Here is a 22,869-nt window from a genome sequence, read left to right as displayed (position 1 = left end):
TGCATACTCACTGTCAGTAAAGTGTAAAAAACGACGGAGTAACTGTACATACTCACTGTCAGTAGAGTATCAAATACAGACGGAGTAACTGTACATACTCATTGTCAGTAAAGTGTCAAATACAGACGGAGTAACTGTACATACTCATTGTCAGTAGAGTGTCAAACACAGACAGAGTAGCTGTACATACTCACTATATGTATAGTTTCTTACATGTTAAACAACACATCATATATCAACATATACCTCCAGTATACTTCAGTACTGGTTATCATATCAAACCTCAGTATATGATCTTAGATTCGCCTTGCATACACCGTTCAAACGGTACTCAGGAATAAGCAACTTACATCACACTTCATCGAGCCACCCACGGGCTCCTTCGTTCAGAATGTCGATCATAGATAATCTCGTGCAAATCCGCACTTTCCGTCAAACACCAGGCTTAGAAACGTCGAGTCCGCTGCTTAATTCTTTGTGTTAAAACACTTCAGATACTAATCACATTTGGCATTACCTGCAGTTCAAGCGTGACGCGTAGAATGTGACACGAGATGGCGCTGGTGTACTTCAAACCTGTCTGGCCCGCATCTCACAGCTGCAAAGGTGTCCGGACACGAGTTTGTTGGTTATCACCGAGATAGTAAACTGGCCTTTTTTAATGATCCTCTCCGTTCTACCTCATAAATGAATGTTGAAACGTCTGCACTGATGAACAGATGTTGATTTCTAATGTTATCTTCAGTGGATTGCGCTGCATAAAAGGTGTAAGGGAAACGAATAAACCAGTTTTAAGCTGCCCTGAAATGAAAGGATTTACTCAATAGCCATTTCGTATTAAGTCCAACATTGTATTAATCGGGCGATTTCTTTACTTTACTGGACACTTTGGATGTGTGCAGCTCTTGTCTCCATGGCGCCCGTGGCGCCTCGTAAGCCGAAACTCCGTTTCTCTATCGAATCACTGGTTGGGAAAGATGGCCACAGAGCTTCACCTCAGCCAGAAGAAAGTATCGACAGTTATTCCTCTGTTGATGTAGAGAATTTATCACCAGGATCGGCACGTGAAGATTCACCGTCTCCTGGCGACTGGATGAGAGATCCAGAATTATCGGACACTTTTTCTCGCGGCTTGCTGTATCGGACATTGCCCGTTAGGCCCGTGTGCTCGATCGCTAGAGCTGCTCCCACGTGTCTGGAATCCGTTCCTACTTTTGCCGGCTACGGCGGCATGAGACCGTCAGTGATGTACGGTACTCCAGATGAAACCTCGTCACCATATCTGTGCTCAACGAACCAGCCTTCTCTGCAAGCCGTATCTCCCTTCCTCCTCAACCGGGACCCTTATTCTATATATCCATGGCTTCTGGCTTCCCGGCATCCAAGGTTTCTGCCCCATCGTATACCTGGTAAGACTGGAGTTTTAGTATTCCATATAGTTACCATTATAGTGTTAAAATGTTTCATAAAGGGCCACAGCCAGAAACATATGCACCTGGTTGTTTAAGCCTAACACCGTGTCTTAGAATTACAGCAAGAACTACATGAAATTAGTAACAGCTGGAACATACTTTAATAAACTTCCCTTCTTGTCTCTGTGGTTTTACTTAGTAGTTCTCTCCACCTTTACGTACGTTTCGCATTACGGGCGATTAGTTCATTTCATATGAATAGTCAGTATGCTACTATATTACCATTTATTTAAGTATTTATATTTGAGGTGCTAAAACTTGAGATAGTGTATGACACGAGCGCAAGATACATCGATAGGAGTTACTAAACCAAGTCACGTGGACTTCACAATAGGAAAAGTGAGATTTACACCAATGCTCGGTAATCTAACAGCAAACAGAAGTTTCAAGAATATATCGATGAAACAGTCTTTTATAAATGTGTTGGTCTCCACTCCAACAGAAAACACAGATGTTATATTTACATCAGAACTCCAACAAATAACGCAATGTGATATTGACACCCACAACACCAATAGACAACATACACAATTACACTGACACATAATTTTCAACGGACGACGAAAATGTTAAATTTACACCAGAACTCATAAAAGTAACACAAACACTACGTTAACCCTTATAACACGGACTCCCCGCGCTGATTGATAATTAAAATGATAATTACGTCCAAGAAATGTAATATCGTTTGTTTTACTTATACAATCAACTAATCGCAGCATGATCAAGTTTAGTTGAAACACATGAAGTCCAGTAAAACACATCTTAGAAATACGTTGACGTACCGAAATTTAGCTAATGTTTAACGAATATGTCGAATGGACAACGATTTAATGCATATATCAACACAGCAGCAGATTTTGTTTTCAGAAAAAATCCACATTTCATGTACCGATAGATGGTGCTACTTGTCAAGAAAATTGTATTTTTCAAGAAGAGACACCCCAAACTCTCCTCTCTCTCGCTTATGAACGTTTCCAGAGTTTCTTTTGGACAATTTACGTTCAATTTCCGGTTGAATTTTCTGTCAAAACTCGTGCATTCTTTACGTCCTCACCACTGACCGGTTCAGTTAGCAACTCATCTTGGTCAAATATATCAGACAAGTGTCACAAAGGTTAAGGAATTAATATTGAAAGAGAATTGAAAATAGCAAGAGAGTAGGAAAGATACACCCATAGACAACTGAAAATAACTAAAGTTTATGAAAATACATAGAAAGACAGTTAAATGTTACAAAACGTTCTAGTCTTAGAATAATATATTGTCGGTATGATTATTCTCTCCGCGTGTTACACGAATAAAACGAAGCACCTGTTACATAAATAAATAACAGTGTTCGTTTCACAAATCATACAATGTTTCTTACACGAAGGAGACAGTATCTTTTACAGGGTTAAACACTACTTGTTACAAAAGTAACACATCATTTGTTACAGGAATAAGATATTATTTTTACGTGGCTGAGCTCTAATTTGTCGCACGAATAAAAACAGTGTTTTTTTTTGTTGTATAAATGATAACTACTGGGACTTTCTATACCGCACTAGACAAACAATCATTAGACAATCAATTTTAACGGTTGGCAAACACGGAAAAATCAAAGTTTACTCATCCAAATATATATTAAGGAAATGAGACATACGTAGCGTGATGTCTTAATTTTTCTTGAAATAATTAAATTTAAATACAGTTTTAAATTAGTAAAACACATGTCTATAACAAAAAATATTTTATATTTCTTTGCGACGTTTCGTGTAAAAGCCTTTCGTTAGGAAGTTTTAGAAGTGTTACATAGAAAAACGGCTTAGCTTTCTTTTTGTTCGTTGTGAAGATGTGTACATGTGTAAAACAAGTTAATACATTATTAGAATTAAGATTTCCTAACAATTACAAAAAATATTTAAATTTCCTAACCCTCTAAGAGGATGTATACTGACTGATCTATTGTTTAGGTTACTATTTGAAATAAGGTAAACCTCCAAGCTGATTGGCATGTTTACAGAGATCAACGGTTCTAGATTCACTATCACAGTTCTACCTATCCAGACAATAAAATCCGAATTTACATACCCGTGGTGGACAGAACACAGAGAGTCCATTGTGTAGCTATGTGCTTAACCAAACCCAAACCAAGCCAAAATTTACCTTTACAGAAAATATATTTTTCCCCTTCTTATGTAGTGAAAAACAAAACATATTTACATTTTAATGAACATGTAGTAATATCAAAACATTAATTATCTTCATCGGTTAAAATTCTTGAAAATTTCTACAACAAAAACAAATCATGTAGGATATTGTATAATAACAATTAAACCTTCTGCTCGTGCATTATTATTACGTCACATTTCAAAATTCGTTTGATGCTTTTTTTCTCACATTCAAACTCTTTCGGTGACGTTTACTCGTGCATTTAAAGTGTCTCTCTCTGTGATCGTTCGTGATACTGTAAAACTCGCTTGCCACGAAGGTATAAATATCTGACATATTCGCTCTGCTTAAGCGATTCTAATATTTGTGGTGTTTATTAAGAAGCTGAACTGATTTCCTGTCGAATAAATTTACTTCGTGAAATGTTAGTACGTCTAATTCTACTCAAAAGTGTATTGCGTTCTCTTTGTTAAATCGATTCTCGAGCTTGTATTTCAAAACGTTTCACTGTTTTGGTTCTGTTTGTACAATATTTTACGCCTGTTAGGCCTATCATATAAACATTGATCCAGTGCTCAAGTATGTTGAAAAATAATGCTGACACAAGTCTTACTGCCATTGAATGATGTCCATGAACTTTTAATCTAAAAGTTCATTATCAAGAAACATGGAAAAGACAAATTAACAACGATAACTACTTATTCAACTCACCCTCTCAACTATTCAAGGCGTGGGGAAAATATCCTTGCTGTGGCGTTGTATTCCTGGTAGTTGGTCATCAGATCAATGGTCCTAAGTATCGATAAGAGAGTAATGGTTCAAACCATCAAATGAATACAGATGAAAATTCGTCATATATTAACTAAAAGAAAGTGTTTTGTAGAATATGTAAAATTTTAAAAGTTAAATCTTGAAATATGAAATGGCACGGTAGCGAAAAAGTTGAATGACGAGACCGGAGTATACATACACAATTTCAAAACCTGGTATTTTTCACGAACTTTTTTTTTAAAGCAAGATTGCTAACAAGTACCAATATTTCGAACGGTTCTTACTATGGAAATAAAATAGAAGGAAACACAAACTAACAAAAAACAGTAGGTCTACATAAAGAAAATATATCTTTCCAACGAATAATTAAAAATTACCGTGACGTCTTTTAACTTTGAATCTCAAGAATTAAGGTACGAAGTTGGTAGGCCTAACTATAAAATAGGGATTTCATTTCAGTAAAACTGAAAAAAGAAACTAAAAAACACCAACATTAAAAAGATTTCCCAATGAATGACATAATTAAAAGATAAGCAACTAACTGCGGACCAAGGCATGATCATGACATTTAATGAGGTCTGTATAACAACAAATATTTATATGAATTATCAAAGACTGTTGTCGAAGTCACAGTACAGTTACTGTGATATCTTTAACGTCGAATCTAACAAATTAAGGCACGAAGTCGTTAGGCCTAACCAAAAGATGTTTATTTATTATCATAAAGTGAAGTCTTTGTTTTACAGAAAAGTTCGTGAAAAACATATACATGCACTGACACTGACAAATTTAAAGCTTCTTATTGTATTTAACGATATCAAGACTTCAGTGTAAATTACATCAAATTCATTCTTTGTGAGTTTACATTCAGGTATATAGATCTATTTTTTAAAGCAGAGTTAACTGTGGATTAACTCCAACTATATCAGTGTCACTATATTTAAATATATCATGACGTCCAAAATGAGATAGTTGTAACGCAATATTTACGAGTTCCTAAATTTAAGTGCAAAGTCATGCAACAGACCCAGCAGTCAACTGTAATAACACAATTTTCACTCCACAAAAACGATATAACAACCAGGTTCCCACTCGCTCCAGGAATAAAATCCAGTTGCATTTTAAGAATTTTAAAACATTTAAAACGTACATCGTAATCGTAATGTCAGGTTATTACATTGGTGAAAGAGGACACGAATTAGACAAAGCCGTTGAAATACACACCAAATACCTTCTTTTCTGAGAGCATGCACACATAATTAAAAACAACTGCAATTTTACGTCGAAAACGTCATCATACTAATATCACGAGCCAGACTTTTATAAAAGGTGAATTATAGATTCTTCAGAGGTTAAACCTCACAAACCCGCTGTTAATAAACATTCAAACACATTTCTGTATATGTTTAACTATAACTTCCTCGGGTTATTTCCAACCTAACCGAACTCCCGACACACTCACGGGACAAAAACCATATAAAACTGTCCCTTACACATTGTTAGATTATACAAGATAAAAGACATTTTACGTTTTAGACTTAGCTTTGTATACTTAACAATTGTCGCATTAGCGTTTCCAACGTCGTACGATAAAAATTTCATTTACGAAAAAATACTAAAAAGCTGTAATTCGTTGTATTTATATAATCCGTTTTCATTTTTATAGTATTTAGGTGAGTAAATATATTAATATTATAGGCATCACCTGTTAGAAGTGGTGCATATTAAAATATCTGTAGAGTATCCACGTCAGTTCTGTGTCGACTGTTCAAGCAGTGAAAAAGTACTAGTTACGTCATCGCTTCAGTTATTGTTTGTTTAAACAATAGAAAAGTGTAATAGTAATAATATTTAGGTTTTGTTACAGGTTTCAGTTATAGGCCCGGCATGGCCAAGTGTGTTAAGGCGTTTAGCGTTTCTGCTAAATTAGGGACGGCTAGCACAGATAGCCCTCGATTAGCTTTGTACGAAATTCAAAAACAACAACAACAACGATTTAGTTATTGTTTGTTTTAACAATAGAAAAGTGTAATAGTAATAATATTTAGGTTTTGTTTCAAGCTTTAGTTATTGTCTGTTTAAACAAAAGAGAAGTGTAATAGTAATAATATTTAGGTTTTGTTTCAGGTTTAATTTATTGTTTGTTTAAACAATAGGAAAATGTAATGGTAATAATATTTAGGTTTTGTTTCAGGTTTAATTTATTGTTTGTTTAAACAAAAGAGAAGTGTAATAGTAATAATATTTAGGTTTTGTTTCAGGTTTAATTTATTGTTTGTTTAAACAGTATGGGGGATAAATACAATTATGAGTATTCACTAAAAATATTTTAGTGGAAATTTGCTCTATATTAAATAGAAGAAGTAAAACAGTAATTCATTTGTGTGCCACTTGGTGATTGTTTAAAAGATCTGGTAAATAAGTTGTTCTTGTTTTGAATTAAGCACAAAGCTACTCAATAGGCTATCTGTGCTCTGCCCACCACGGGTATCGAAACCCGGTTTTTAGCGTTGTAAGTCCGCAGACATACCGCTAAGCCACTGGGGGCCGGTAAATAAGAAAATATTCAAGTATTATTTGAATTTTAACAGGAAAAACATTTTCCTACCCACTTATTACAAATAAATAAAATAGCCTTGAACCCCACAGAGTTATACAAATTGTTTTAATTGTTGTCCCGTGCGCTTTCATTAGAAGGTTGCAAGTCCTGGAATGAACTCTATTTGAGTGTTGCGGCTCGTTACAGAAATTGTATGTTCTCGCGACAAGTCTTACAGCAGAGACGTTTAGTAAGTAAAACAATTTGTTACATTATTTGCAGTTCACGGCTGTTATGTTTATTTGTAATTACGTGTACTATGTATGTTCCAGTCAACATTACTTAAACTTTGTGGAAACATAACTTGTTCGCTCTTTGAGTTTGTACACAAAAAGTCCACGCGCTAATTATCGCATCACCAAGAAAACGTAGTTAACCCTTTTTCGCAGATGTATGGCCATTGAAACGAAACTCTTGAAATATTTCAATAGCCAGTGTACAAGAGAATCGACTTACGGTGTGCTAACGTGATAAAGATCCTTATGTTGTTGTTTTTACATGAATGTGTATATGTACACAACTGTTCACCCTGAACGTGGTTCTGCAAGTGAACCGAGCCTACCATATAATCAAGTCAATAAATCTTTATCAATCTATTAAGCTCAAACTTAGCAAGGCATTTTACAAGCCTAACACCATTGTTCATCCAACCAAGACAGTGCCTAAGGATATGTTATAGAATTATAGCAATCATGATACACTGCATGCTGAGAAAGTGTTTGCATATTTGTGCTTGAGAAACCGAGGTGATAATCGAAGAACAACAACCCCATAAAGACCCATGTGTATTACTCAGGACGTGGAGCAAGCAGTGAACTCAATTGTATCAAAAAACTAATCCGGGAACCGAGTTTAAAAAACAAAAAACAAAACAAAACTTATGAAATTAATCGTCAAGCAGGAAACATAGTTTAGTATTTTATGATATATTTTGTTGTTGTCCTTACTTTATCATATTCATCTTTTACGGTTTCTGATTTTGTAATTCTAACGATCAGCCATCTAAATATTTAATTGTTGATTAGGGATTCCCTATAAAGGTGTTGCCTGCCAGGCATACATCAGTCAAAATTTTTAAAACTCTAGCAGTCACTTCCACAAGTGAATAGGCTTATCACTCACGTCCTATATGATTAGACATCTGAGCTTGTACCACGTGTATCAAAGAGACAGCGTCGCTACGTGAAACTGACGATGGACGTCAATTTCCACTCTGAAAGATATACACTTTTAAATGTAGAAACCAGTTAGTTCTTACGAGGTTCGTTGTAGCGTACTGAGCTAGGCATTACATGGTACAATGCAACGCTTTAAAAATAAAGCACTTAGAGGAGTTTCCGGAAAGTTATTGACGGCTATATTATTTACAACCAACACATGTTACACAGGTTTAAGCTGTCCGTGATTATTATTAGGGGCTTATTATAGTACGTGATAGACATTACACTAGAGTATTATTATTATAGGATATTAAACTGTATATCAAATGGGAAATATAGATGTACCAATGAATGTAAAAAAATACAGTCTGAAGGAATGGATGTTTTTGCCCAAAGCTACATAATGGGCTAGCTACATTTGTCCTTCTCACCGTGGGCATCGAAACCCAGTTTTTTTTATCGAACAGAGAGGCGCAAACTAACGGAATAACGGTGATCTAAGGTTGTTCTGACAAAGAGATTTAAAGACAGTGCCGAAAGACAGATGTTAGAAACTAGGAAAATTTATGATGAAATAATATTAGGTAGTAAATAACGGTAGACAGATAAATAAATATATAAACAGATAGACATATAGATAAATAAATAGAATGACAGACAGATAGAATTTATAAATAGAAAGTGGTAGATAGATAAACAGGTATATAATTAGATTAACAGACAGATAAAGAGCTAGGTAGACAGGCCGACAAACAGATCGATAGAAAAAGAAATATTAATTTAAAAACTCGTTTGATTGGTAAATGTAGAATTTGGTTTACATTTTTTTTTCTTCGCATGTACCGGTATTTACGTGTGATAGATTATTATTAAAATTTTATATAATATGCGTTACTAACGGTCTGTTTCTCGGTATCGTACCTTAATAACTTCCAAAGTGTAGCTCATACGGAATTATATTATAATAAACAGCTGTCTCATTTTTAATTCTTTAATTATAAATAAACCAAAAAGCCAAAGTTTCTTTTCACCTATCATCTTTTTCTTTAATAACAATGTTTCTTAAAACATTTACTTTTGTTGATTCATAATATATACAACAATTGTAATAAAAATAACAAATACACATGCCCCTAGTTAGACTTCCAACCCACTAACAGCCGAATCTCAACAACCCAGTGTAGTATGAAGTTTCATGCTCAAAGAAGAGAAGGTGAGGGCTTTTTAAACAAAAAGTTGTCTCCGTTACCCAGAAATTCCGAGTTTAAGTTCTAGTGTAGCAGTCTATTTTCATATATCGCGTTTTCTTTGTGTTTTTTTGCGGTAAATTCCAAAGCTTTGTTTAAGTTTATCAGTAAATGCTATAGAATATTAAGCTTTACATATTAGACTTTCTTTTTGCCCAATGACCTATTTGGAAAATTTCTCCAATACCGCGGTCCATTTCATATTCTTACGTAAAAATCCTTTCCTTATCAAACCCCTGCCTTAAATAAAATAAAGTTTCTTTGTTTCACAAATCTAAACATAGAATACTTAAGACCTATAGACATTAATCTAGAGAAGAAGCCTAAAAGACGAATATTTGTTTATTACAGAATATATGAGAAACTCAAGAGTTATGTGCACATATCCGTCCATAACTACGAACTGGTAGACAAGAGAGAGATCTAGTTAACAGCACCCACTACCAACTTTTGGGTTCAACATATTTACAGGGGTAGTGGGATTTGATTGACACACTTATAGTGCTCTCACACGACCCCAAATTGCGAAGCGCGTTTCATTTGCAACAGAGTGCGAACCATGAACTCTCGGATTGTCAGTCAGGCCTAACCTCTACTCACTCGGACAGTTTCTATTGCTCTAGTCACTTAAGTTCCAAACACGTTTCGTCAAATTCAAACGTTATTGTTCCTACTAAAATGTGAAGGTTTTTGTTTCCACGACCACCCTCCACAGTTTGTTTCTAGATGTAGCCTTCGTTAATGGAAACCATCCTGCTCTTTCCTTTGGCCTGAAAGGCCTTTCTTTCTGTCTACAACCTTTCGTTGGTCGTGAGCGTCAGTTTCTATAGAGCACTATATACATATATATGTACATACCAATTAAAAAAAATTATAATCTGTTTTATCTTGTACCCCGTGGAACAGCAATCAGTTTACAAAATTACAGCGCTAAAATTAGGAGTTCGATTCCCTTCGGTGAACACGACAGATAGTCCTGTGTGGTCTTGCTCTAATAGAAACAAACGTATTAGATTAATGCGCGAGTATCTTTGAATAATATGTAAGCGTGATATTCAGGCTGACGAAAGAATAACAAATTCTCGTGACTTAAGCCAAACGTTATCCACCCAGAAGAGGGTAGCGTGGATCTTCCTCCATGTTTTTCATAATTTTTTACAGATGATAGGGGTGGTGTGTATTAGAAGTCGTCTTCAAGTAATTTTATTTGACACTGTTAAAATTATGTGATACTGATTGACATCTCATTTTTAGGCTTAACTCTTTTCATTATCATTGTTAGCAGCAGTTTGTGAAAAATTATACACGTAAAAGAGAAATCGAAAAGAATGTTACGAAACGTTTTGTCGGTGATAATAAGCCTAAAACCACACAGTCTTCTACACATGCTGTGACACATAAGAACAATGTATTTTACGTACAGCGCCACCAACTGGATTGTATATCTAAAGTTATCGTGTTAATTCAACTGTTTTGTAGGTCTAGAGGTGGATAGAATCATTAGTCACGGCCAGATGATTTCAGCCCTTTTTTAGGTCCAAGTCTCAAACTATTTGTATAAAAACCCTGTATAACATCTGACGCCCTGATTCTCCTCGTGACGATGAAGTTAATATTTGATTTTTTTTTGTCAGGAAAAAAAAATTCCCGAGAAATTTAAAATATTTACCTGACGTCAGCTAATTCTGCCTGCAGAAAATTAATAATTAGCAATTGCTGTCAGATGATAACAGCAGGTCACTGGCTCAGCGGCAAGTCTGGAGGCTTATAATGCTACAAATCAGGTTTCGATACCCACGATGGACAGAGTACTGAGAGCTTACTGTGTAGTTTGCGCTTTACGACAAATAAAAACAAAATTATTCGATTTATGTAAGTCAGTTAGTATGAAAATACGAAGCTACAAGTTGATGGGAAAAGATCGTATTAACGTTAAACTGACTTCAGTTGCTTATTCGTCAGAATTACTAGATCATTCAGTGACTTACTGGTAAGTCCGTATGCTTATCGCGTTTAAAAACCGTATTTCCATACTCATGGTTGGTTTGGTTTGTTCTGAATTTCACGCAAAGCTACATGAGGGCTATCTGCGCCAGCCATCCCTAATTTAGCAGTGTAAGGCTAGAGGAAAGGCAGCTATTCATCATCACCCACCGCCAACTCTTGAGCTACTTTTTTATCAGCTAATAGTGGGTTTGACCGTCACATTATAATGTCACTCACGGCAGAAAGGGCGAACATGTTTGGTGTGACGGGGTTTCGAACCCGTGACCGTCAGATTACGAGTCGATTGCCTTAACCACGTGGCCATGCCGGGTCCACTAGCTAAAGAACCCACGTAATGGTTTAACAGAGCTCTTTACTTTTATTTTAATTTATTATTTGAACAAATAACAATAAAAGAAACAAAACTCTAAGCACAAACAATTCTGTGTAGCCGTATTTATTGTAATTAATAAAATTTATCGCTGAAAATAGCACTTTGTCCAGAATCTGAGAAATTTTCAAAACAATACTTTTGTCGAGTATCTTTCTCCCCACCCTCTCCAGGAGCGGATTGAACCCTAAATGTTTAGTTAGCTTAAAAAAAAATTACCTGTCACCCTCTTAAGGACAACATTGTTCTACTGTATAATTATGATAAATGTTATGTCTTTCTTCTCAAAATCCCTCCCAGTGGCACAGCCTTATATCTGAAGACTTACAACGCTCGAATCAGAGTTTCCATACCTGTGGTGGACATAGCATGGATATCTCATCGTGTAGCTTTGTCCTCAACGTCTTTGTTATAAATCTGATATTCATCTCTTCAATGAAGACGTATATAAATAAATCTATATATCCATCTATCCAATACCAAAGTTAAATGTTTTCCATATTCATCCTTTTGGTTTTTTTTTTTTTTCCTGAATGATATAGTCCTTAAGTAATGTTTTATTCCACGTCCTTACACTATGTTTATCTTTCTATATCACCGCAGAATGAGATTAAATGAATCACATTTTCTAATATCTTTTGTTACTATTAGTGAATTTGTTATATTACAAGAGTGAGCAGTAACGATGCTGAACAAACCAGTTTTTCGTAGTTATTAATGTTTTTCAAAATATTACTGCTTGCAGCCAAGTTTTATTGCTACACTAATCTGAGTCTTGTTTAGGAAAGTGTTACAAAAGTGTTACAAGCTCAGATGCAAAATATCGTCGAGCTGAAAGCGTTTTTCAGGCTACTTTTTAAAATTTAGTTTTGTGATAAACGACTTGCTTTCCAGAAGTGACTTAGCCGTAAGTTTCGAGAGTTATAACCCTAAAAACCGTGTTTCGATACCCGTGGTGAGCGCAGTACAGACAGCCCATTAAATAAGTTTGCGCTTAACTGCAAAGAAACAAACAAAAGCCTTTTTTATCATCTGTTACTTATGATCTTCGTTCCTTTTATGCTAACTAGTGTTTCGAAGGAATAAAGTCTGTTCCAAGTGAAATTTTGTTTGATATATTAATAAATGTTTGATTGTTTTTGAATTTCGCACAAAGCTACTCGAGAGCTATCTGTGCTAGCCGCCCCTAATTTAGCAGTATAAGACTAGAGGGAAGGCAGCTACTCATCACCACCCACCGCCAACTCTTGGGCTACTGTTTTACCAATGAATAGTGAGATTGACCGTAACATTATAATGCCCCCACGGCTGAAAGGGCAAGTATGTTTGGTGCAACCGGGATTCGAACCCGCGACCCTCGGATTACGAGTCGAACGCCTTAACCCACCTGGCCATGCCGGACCAAAGTTTAATAAATAAGACATAAAACGTATTGTTAAAAACTTTTTTTTATATAATATTTTCTTCTTTCAGGCATCACAATAAACACTGAACCCTAACTAGAGCTGTATCGAATATGTGCTCAAGTTTTAATTGTTTTATTTTCAGTACACATCTAGCTTGCACAATGGGCTGTTTGTACTGTACCAACTGCATGGATCGAACCTCGAATGTTTACGTTATAAACCCCTCATATATATCGCTGAGTTACTGGGTGTTTAATTGTTAATGAGGGAATCATTTGATATATATATATTCCTACAGAGTTTTTCTTTTGTGGTGAAGATTCTTTTTAAATTATCTAGTGAAAATAATCCAGTCCACCTAACGATAACAAATTAGTCTGTTTCCCTCCTTTAACGTTTTCAGAAGCTTAAACATTATGATAACTTGCAGGCAACGTTTACAGCCATGTTAAATACACTCGTTAACATAACAAAAACAACTTACTTTTTTTAAAAACAACTCAGTATGCGCGACATCAGAAACAGATCTCAATACCTCACTAAAAATGCACTAACTGATTCAATGTCGTATAGAGACAACTCCCTGTCTCATTTATTATCTCTAACGAACTTTGTATACATAATCTATCTTCGAATTTACTAGAAAGCTCGACGTCGAAACCTTAGATCTTTCTAGGCCTATATTATTCAATCTTTTTATCTCTAACGTCATCGTCACGACCCCTAGTCCATTCTAACAGACAAACAAATTACGTCATTAAAAATAAACCTTATAACATTATGTATAATATAGTTATTAAACAACATAGTTTCATTCTTGGTTTAGTGTTGTACAATCACTCCACGTTTTGTATTTATTACCAGTTGGATTAAAGTACAAATATACGCCAGGGCTTTTATTTATGAAACGTAAAGTTTAAAGTTAGACATTTTATCTGATTCGTTTTGATGTTTATTAATATAAGAATATGTTTATTTTATTGTCTTCTAGCCCTAGGTTAATATCACCAAACCCAACATAATTTTACTATGTTAATCTATCTCTCTTTAGTGATCAACAGTCCTGTTATACGTTTATGAGAACAAAACGCCTAATTAGTTCTCGTAAAAATTGAATAACTTTACAACCCTCGCATTGCTAGTATGTGAAAGAGGCGTTTTGTAATTCGTATATCCTACATTAAGCCTAATAATGAATCTCGGGCTTTTTCGTCCCGAAGGGCCTTATAATATAAATTAATAATATATTATTACTTTTATATAAATATTTGTTTCATGACGACAATGTGTTATGGATATTTTGTATATTTCTTGATAAAAGAATTGAACATGACTTTAAAGAAGCCTTACGTTGGTAGCTAATCTGCTTGGCTTTATAAGTATGTGATAGTTTGGGCTATAAACATTTCACATCCCACGTTTCTGTAGACCACACGCAGCTTAATAATATTTTTGTTCGTGGATAAATATTCATGAGAGACGACTCTTATTAAAAAGGTTCTTATGCTCATGACCTAGGACTTATTCTAAACTAGTCGTTCACTCGCTTGAAACCAATTATCATACGTCCGATACACGCAGCCTTCGAAGTCATAATACAGTTTGCGCTATCTAGGAAACTTGAAATGTAATGGGTTTAATTAAATAATGATTTGATGTAATTTGTTTCTTCATAAATGATACATTAAGTACAGTGTAAAACAGCATTTTAATTAAAAAACAAACAGACACTTATATCTATCTCATATTCTGCGAGGGGAAAGGTCACGTGACAGACTATAACGACGTCATCAGAAAATGACGTTACAAAAACTCTCCAGCAATGATTTTACACAGTTAAACAAAAGCTTCAAAGTTTATATTTATTTTCGTATAACTGCTTGGAACAGTATCTAAGAATCTACGTCAAGGCAGACAGGGGTAAAATGATCTGACAAGATTTGAAGTAAAACAACGGAACATTAAAATAAAACTATAGAAACGTTACATGAGTGTTGTTTAATTGCGAATATAATTGAATGTAAAGTTCTCAGGAGGTCTTTACTGGAACTCGTCTGCCTGAAGGCTTGATTACATACATGAAGGTGAAAATGTTTATATATATATATGTATATACTAAAAACAGACACAATACACATTAACAATGTACAAAATAGATAAATCATTTCGCATCACGTTTCAAATTTACTGTATTTCTTTAGCCTAAAGGAAACTATTTAAAGTACGGTATTACACGGCCTCGTTTTCATGATTTTCTGATAAGCCTAACCTTACACTTTTGTCGAGTTTAGTCCTGATAAAAAAATAATAAAATCAATTATCTAGTCATTGCATATTTTACTGAGGGTGAGGCTGTCTACTGTGTTTAGTTCCCCAGGGTTTCTATATTTTTATTTGCGTATGTGTGTACTATGTGGTGGTACTATAACAGAAAATGGTTACCAATAGCGAACTGAACCAGAAAGGTAATATATATACATAGGTACTATACCAGTGAGTACCTTCATAATACGGGATTATAAGATCAGATACCATACCGAAAATTCATCGGTTTTGTGCATCGGAAAATGTCGTGCTACCCCGGAAAAATTGCCGATTGTTTGCAATGATTGTATCGACATATTTCACTGCACCGATTTGCTCTATCTCCAGAATAACTACATTGTTATTTAAAAGAAATGTAGCGAAGAAATCACTGATAGGTTATAAGTTTCTAACCGGAAAAGTACTGCACCACTGTTTGAATCTATTATACTTGAACAAAAATCTGTTTCTTAACAAGTTGTGTACGAAGAAAATTAGAGAATATTCTTAAAAATTTTAGAAGTCCCTGGTTGTTTACCAGAGTCATACCAGACATATCTTGTACTACTAACGAGTACTGAACAGTTACTGTACCAGAGCAACGTTTATTCACACTTACTGTACCAAAACAGTCAGTGTCTATTTATAACTACTGTACCAAAACAGTCGGTGTCTGCTTACAATTACTGTACCAAAACAGTCGGTGTGTGTTTATAATTATTGTACCAAAACAGTTGGTGTCTGTTTATAACTACTGTATCAAAACAGTCCGTGTCTATTTATAATTATTGTACCAAAACAGTTGGTGTCTGTTTATAACTACTGTACCAAAACAGTCCGTGTCTATTTATAATTACTGTACCAAAACATTCGGTGCCTGTTTATAACTACTGTACCAAAACAGCCAGTGTTTGTTTATGCTCACTGTATCTAAACATATCTGTATCTGTTCATACCTTTATCCGCGGGAGCGTTATAATATGACGATAAATCCCACTATAATTTGGTAGAAAAGTAGCTCAAGAGTTGGCAACGGGTAGTGATCACTACTGTAGTCTTTTACTACTAAATTAGGGATGGGTAAGCAGATAGCTCTCGTGTAATTTTGCGCCAAGTTCAAAACAAACAAATACAAAGAAATTTTTCTTACTTACTGTACCAAACAAATCAGTGTCTCCTCACACTTGTACATAGTTTGATATTACTACGCTGTATCGTAAAATATTTATCGTTTATACAGTATATAACTACGGACATAAGTTATTTCTAACGAAATCTATTATATTTCATGCACTACTTGGAGGTATACTGTGCAAAGAAAACGTTACCCTCTTTGGCCTAATTCAAAAGCTACGTTATCGTCTTGACAATTTCCCTTAATTACGCATTTATTTCGTTCCGATGTTTCGTAAATAGTACATTTAATATCGCACCCAGAAATAAAAAAAGTTATGAACAAATACGTCAGCTTTGAACGAGCGCGACACACCATTGCTTTAATGCAATTTTTTTATCTTTTTATTATTATTTCAAGGCTCGTGCTGGCTTTTCGATTTTTGAAGCTGACGAGCTAGATTCGATAAAACAAAAAAATTCTTCCCAATTTAAGCTACGCATGCGTTATAAGAGCGACAGTCGAACCTTTGACGTGGATAATTGGTGATAGAGTACTAATGAGTTCCTACCATTCCCTCTGACCAGTAGTTCGAAATTCGTTTAGGAATTATTTTGCGTAGCTCGCCAGCTTGGTAATTGTGCTTTCACTATTTCCTAGACTGGTTGAACATCCTTAGATATTATTGGGAGTAAGGCTAAAAATATCGCGATACATTGAACGGGAACACTAAATGGTAACGAATCAATACAATCCAACAATTATAAGTAATAACAGTATATTAAATTTGCTGTGTTGATTACTGGGTTCGTTTATAGTTGTGTCGGTATGTTGCTTTCTTCAGGCCCTCTGGTGGGACAGTGGTAAGTCTACAGGTTTACAATACTAAAATGAGAGGTTCGATTCTCTTCGGTGGATGTGGTTTTGATATAAGAAAACGCACTCCATTGATAATAAGTTAGTGATAATAATTGGTACAATACAATATTACAATAGACAGACAAGGTGGCAGACGGATAGATAGATGGATATTAGTAAGTTAAAATGTTAAATGTCATATGTGTGAAACTTTCGACCGGAAATGTTTTCATTTTGGAATTCGATTATTGGCAGGAAATAGGCACATAAGTGAAATATTTGTCAGAACAAACAAAAACCCATCCCCTCTTGGGACAGCGGTAAGTCTTCGGATTTACAACGTTAAAATCAGGGCTTCGATTCCATTCAGTGGACACAGCAGACAGCCCGATGTGGCTTTGCCCTTCCAAAAAACACACACACCAAGAACTATCGTAAAGCTGACCTTTCTTCATTAAGAACAAACTGGGAATGATCAGATGACAAACTAAAGCCAAGTGAGTGGAATTTGAGTGAGGTGATAAAAACCATGTAACTCAGTTTTAAAAAATTCAGAAGAAAAAGAAAAAAAAGGACCTGGCGGGCTCTTCATGAGTCTGAGGACAAGATTTCGTGTAATGACTGCTTACAAGATGAAAATATCACTAGTTTTCTAAGCTTGCGTTTGTACCAGTTGTGTCAAGAACTGATTAGAGTTTCAATGGATCAATTTATAATAACGGTTTATTCTTGGGTAAAACAAAACATGAACGGTATAAGCCATCCCCTGACACAAACCTCCGTATTTTAATTCGCAATTACATCTAACAAGTCATTTTGCTACTTTGACAGGGGGAGGAGGATGAGAAAGGCTAATTAATTAACAGATGACAGGAAACGACAGTTTTAAAGACTCCGCCTCTTTTCCGTTCCTTGGCTCAGCCCCTTATTTACGGCATCGTCCAATCATCGTTTACGGAGATACGCATGAGTGACACATCTAGGGCGTGGAATTAAGTTATATATTTAAAAAGTGCAGACCCGTGCAGAAAAAAAATCTTATAAGAATATGTATTTTGAAATAGAGGAAAGCGCCCCACACACCGAAATTGAAAATTCAGTTTATACATAAAATTAAAATATAAATAGATTTATGCAAATTACTAGGACATCTCATGGCTTAATAAGTAAATAACAGTTTTAAAATGCGTTGTATTTAACAACCCTAGGATGCAAACAGAGACCTTAAACTGTTGTGAAGTACACGTACACACAATACGTACAAAAATGTGACTTCTCTAAAAACGTATACGTAACACGGAGAAGGTTTATTTTTCATTTATAGGGAGGGACATCATCAGATATTAGTTTTCGTTAATTAGGATACTGGGAAACAGAAGCACATGTTCGAACGTAAGTCCACATAGTCTTCAGGATGCATTCTTGGCGACTATTTTTGCAAGTTTTTTATTGATAGAAAATGACACTCATTTGACTTTCTTTTATTAAGCAATGTAAATGATCTATCCTCTAGCATACGTGAGAGTGGTGAAAATTCTGAAGATTCCTTAACTAACATTAAAATAATTAGAAATAAAGAGGGTTAGGATTCCAAACAAATTAACTTACAGTTATAAGTCATAAAGTGTTGTTATGTAAAGTGTCAGGTCATAGGACTATAAAGTGTTTTGTGTAAAGTGTCAGGTCATAGAACTATAAAGTGTTTTTGTGTAAAGTGTCAGGTCATGGGACTAAGTGTTTTTGTGTAAGGTGTCAGGTCATAGGACTAAGTGTTTTTGTGTAAAGTGTCAGGTCATAGGACTATAAACTGTTCATGTGTAAAGTGTCAGGTATGGAAGTGTAGTGTCCTTGTGTGAAGTGTCAGATCATAGAAGTGTAGAGTTGTTCTGTGAAGTGTCAAGTCATACAAATGTAGTGTCTTTGTGTAAAATGTCAGGTATAGAAGTGTAGTGTCTTTGTGTAAAGTGTCAGGTATAGAAGTGTAGTGTCTTTGTGTAGTTATGGTAGTGTTCTTGTCACTAGAAGAGACACCAACAATATCATTTAGAAAAACGTTTCTGATATTCTAAAACCAATGACACTATAAAAGTTCTGTGAAACGTAATATTTCTCTGAAGCGTCCTTCAGTTAACCGAGACATAACTAGTTATCCCAAGTCTCCAGCTTAGATCACTGGTCAAATTCCCAACTTTATAAACACGTAATGTTCCAGAACTTTCTGAATGTTACACTTAGGGAGAGGACTGGAGCATTCTTTTATAGTTGAGACCCCTGGTGGCTTGACAACAACCAAAGGGTTGTGTAGGCAAACCTATTATACATATGTACAAGAAATCTCGGATGCTATATCTTTTTAACCATCAAAAGTTAGTTTTCTGTATAAAAACTGTTAACTGTACAATATATAGTAACATGTTTTTATAAGTAAAAAAATTGAGTTTTAAATGTACATAAAGTAACAACGTATTTCGTTTTTAAATTTATTTTTATTAAGATTTAAATAAATTCGCGATACAAACTAAATTATTTTATTAACTTAAAAACTATTTAAGTTGCCATAAACAAGCTTACAATACAATATAGAAATTCCGTTGAATATAACGAGACTGATATAACGTTCCGAAAACGTTATCTTACTTTGTCTTTAATAGTTTTACTGTTTTTTGGTACATTTAAGACTTATACCAAACCCTCTGTCATACTATGTATAAATATTAACGCTATAATGTTGAGTTTCTGTTGTTTCTTTGTTTTGAATTTCGCGCAAAACAACTCGAGGGCGATCTGCGCTAGCCGTCCCTAATTTAGGAATGTAAAACATCACTACCCACCGTCAACTCTTGGGCTACTCTTTTACCAACGAATAATGGGATTCACCGTCACATTATAACGCCCCCCCTCGACTGAAAGGGAGAGCATGTTTGGTGCGAGTGGGATTCGAACCCGTGACCTTCGGATTACGAGTCGAATGCCTTAACCCACCTGGACACGCCGGGTCTAGTTTTTATTATATCATTGATTCAGTGTTAATTGTATATTATGTGTTTAGCAAACAATCAGTTTCTAAATTCTGTTTATAGAACTTTTTTTTACACTTATAAATTATTCTTCAGTTTATACGAAAAGATTTATAGATCTACAGTGATAAAATATACAATTTTGAACTCTGTACTCTGACGTCTCACTTTAATTTGTGACCAGATCATACCTGGAAATACGAAAACCAAAAACAAACAAACAAACATACTGATATTTTTTTTTATATGAACATTGCTTATGATCGTATCATAGTTTAAATTTGGTTTCGAACCCCTGCACGGTCTACTTCACCTTTAGCCTAAGAAGAACAGTAGATATAGCTGGTATGCCAGCTGTGCAGTGCCCACCACATAGATCGATACCTCAATTCCTGAGCGATAAACCCTGAAACTTACCGCTGAGCCACCAAAGGTTAATGTTTGTTTTTGTCTTAGCCCGAAACCACATCATGGACTATCTGCGCCCTTTCTACCGCAAGGAATCCAACCCCGTATTTTAGCAATGACCCCCCCAAGAGACGTACTTCAATACGTCATAGTAAATACAACTCACGGAAAGAGATATACATTAGTTAAATACTTTTTTAAAATTCCTGAAACTTAAAAAATATTTACATTTGGAATACCATAATACATCCCCCAACGTCTCCCGCTGGTACAGTGGTAAGTCTACGGAGTTACAACGCTAAAATCAGGGGCTCGATTCCCCTCGGTGAACTCACCAGACAACCCAATGTTGCTTTGCTATAAGAAAACACACACACACAAACACATCCCTAAAAAACAGTGGGGTGTGTCTAGCCTGGTTCTGCGCTGGTGTTGTAAAGAGCAAATAGTTTCCATTGCCCTACATTGTAAGAGGGCTTTCACTAATATTACATATTACCGATACAACGGTAAACAGACTGTGTGAAATTTACTTACATTCAGCTTTCAACTCTATTTTCTTCAATCTGATACATTCTCCCAAATTCTGTCGTCACTTTTATGCATCTGCTTCGGAGGTCCGTGTTTTCCGTTAGCGGAGCCTTAATTGATTCAATCTTTGGAATTACAAATCATCTAACGCTTCACAGCATTTGTTACGGCGATAGACGATGCGTCCCAACTCGGTTAAAGTACCGCAGCTACACTCACGGATACGTCGGGATTCTCGTTTCTATTCGTAAAGGAATCCCAAGTTGAGTTACATGTCTCTTTCAAGCGAACCGTGACTCGCGCTAACACATGGCGGTAAATCGGCGGTGTCATCTCTTACGTAGAAAACTACGTAACATTATCACTTATCCCCCACTTAAACTCATGAGGAATCTTTGGTGTAGTTACAAGAGCGTTGCTTTTCAGCTTTTGTTAAACAACTAACTAGCAATAACATGTTAATATTGGCGAATAGCTTTAACTGGTTTCGAAACACTTTCCGAGCTCTATTTGTATCTCTTTATAAAAGTCCCGGATTCGATTAATAAGTTCTAACGGATTAAAAAGTTAAAAAGTTGTGTTTGAAAAGTTCGATACTGGTATAGATGTTTTACTCCATGTAACTAGTTTACACGTTGTGTTTGAAACGTTCATTACAGGTCTAGATGTTCTACTCCATGTAACTAGTTTACAAGTTGTGTTTGAAACGTTCATTACAGGTCTAGATGTTCTACTCCATGTAACTAGTTTACAAGTTGTGTTTGAAACGTTCATTACAGGTCTAGATGTTCTATTCCATGTAACTAGTTTACAAGTTGTGTTTGAAACGTTCATTACAGGTCTAGATGTTCTACTCCATGTAACTAGTTTACACGTTGTGTTGGAAACGTTCATTACAGGTCTAGATGTTCTACTCCATGTAACTAGTTGAAAAGCTGCGTTTGAGACGTTCATTACAGGTCTAGATGTTCTACTCCATGTAACTAGTTTACAAGTTGTGTTTGAAACGTTCATTACAGGTCTAGATGTTCTACTCCATGTAACTAGTTTACACGTTGTGTTGGAAACGTTCATTACAGGTCTAGATGTTCTACTCCATGTAACTAGTTTACAAGTTGTGTTTGAAACGTTCATTACAGGTCTAAATGTTCTACTCCATGTAACTAGTTTACAAGTTGTGATTGAAATGTTCATTACAGGTCTAGATGTTCTACTCCAAGTAACTAGTTTACAAGTTGTGTTGGAAACGTTCATTACAGGTTTAGATGTTCTACTCCATGTAACTAGTTTATAAGTTGTGTTTGAAATGCTCATTACAGGTCTAGATGTTCTACTCCATGTAACTAGTTTACAAGTTGTGTTTGAAACGTTCATTACAGGTCTAGATGTTCTACTCCATGTAACTAGTTTACACGTTGTGTTGGAAACGTTCATTACAGGTCTAGATGTTC

General features: G+C 35.3%; 1 protein-coding gene across 1 annotated transcript in view; it reads left to right on the top strand.

Moving 5' to 3' along the window:
* The first annotated feature begins 622 nt into the window (after nt 1-622).
* The window catches only part of LOC143257397 (uncharacterized), a 31,644-nt gene continuing 9,397 nt past the window's right edge, over nt 623-22,869 (top strand). Inside the window, exon 1 of the mRNA XM_076515988.1 lies at nt 623-1,409. Within this exon, the coding sequence (XP_076372103.1) occupies nt 893-1,409 (517 nt within the window). The 5' untranslated portion in view covers nt 623-892. The remainder of the gene's footprint in view (nt 1,410-22,869) is intronic.

This window comes from Tachypleus tridentatus, chromosome 7, assembly GCF_004210375.1.
Source record: "Tachypleus tridentatus isolate NWPU-2018 chromosome 7, ASM421037v1, whole genome shotgun sequence".
Classification (NCBI taxonomy): domain Eukaryota; kingdom Metazoa; phylum Arthropoda; class Merostomata; order Xiphosura; family Limulidae; genus Tachypleus; species Tachypleus tridentatus.
Note: the sequence above shows the minus strand (reverse complement) of the source record. Positions and strands in the feature narration are given on the sequence as shown.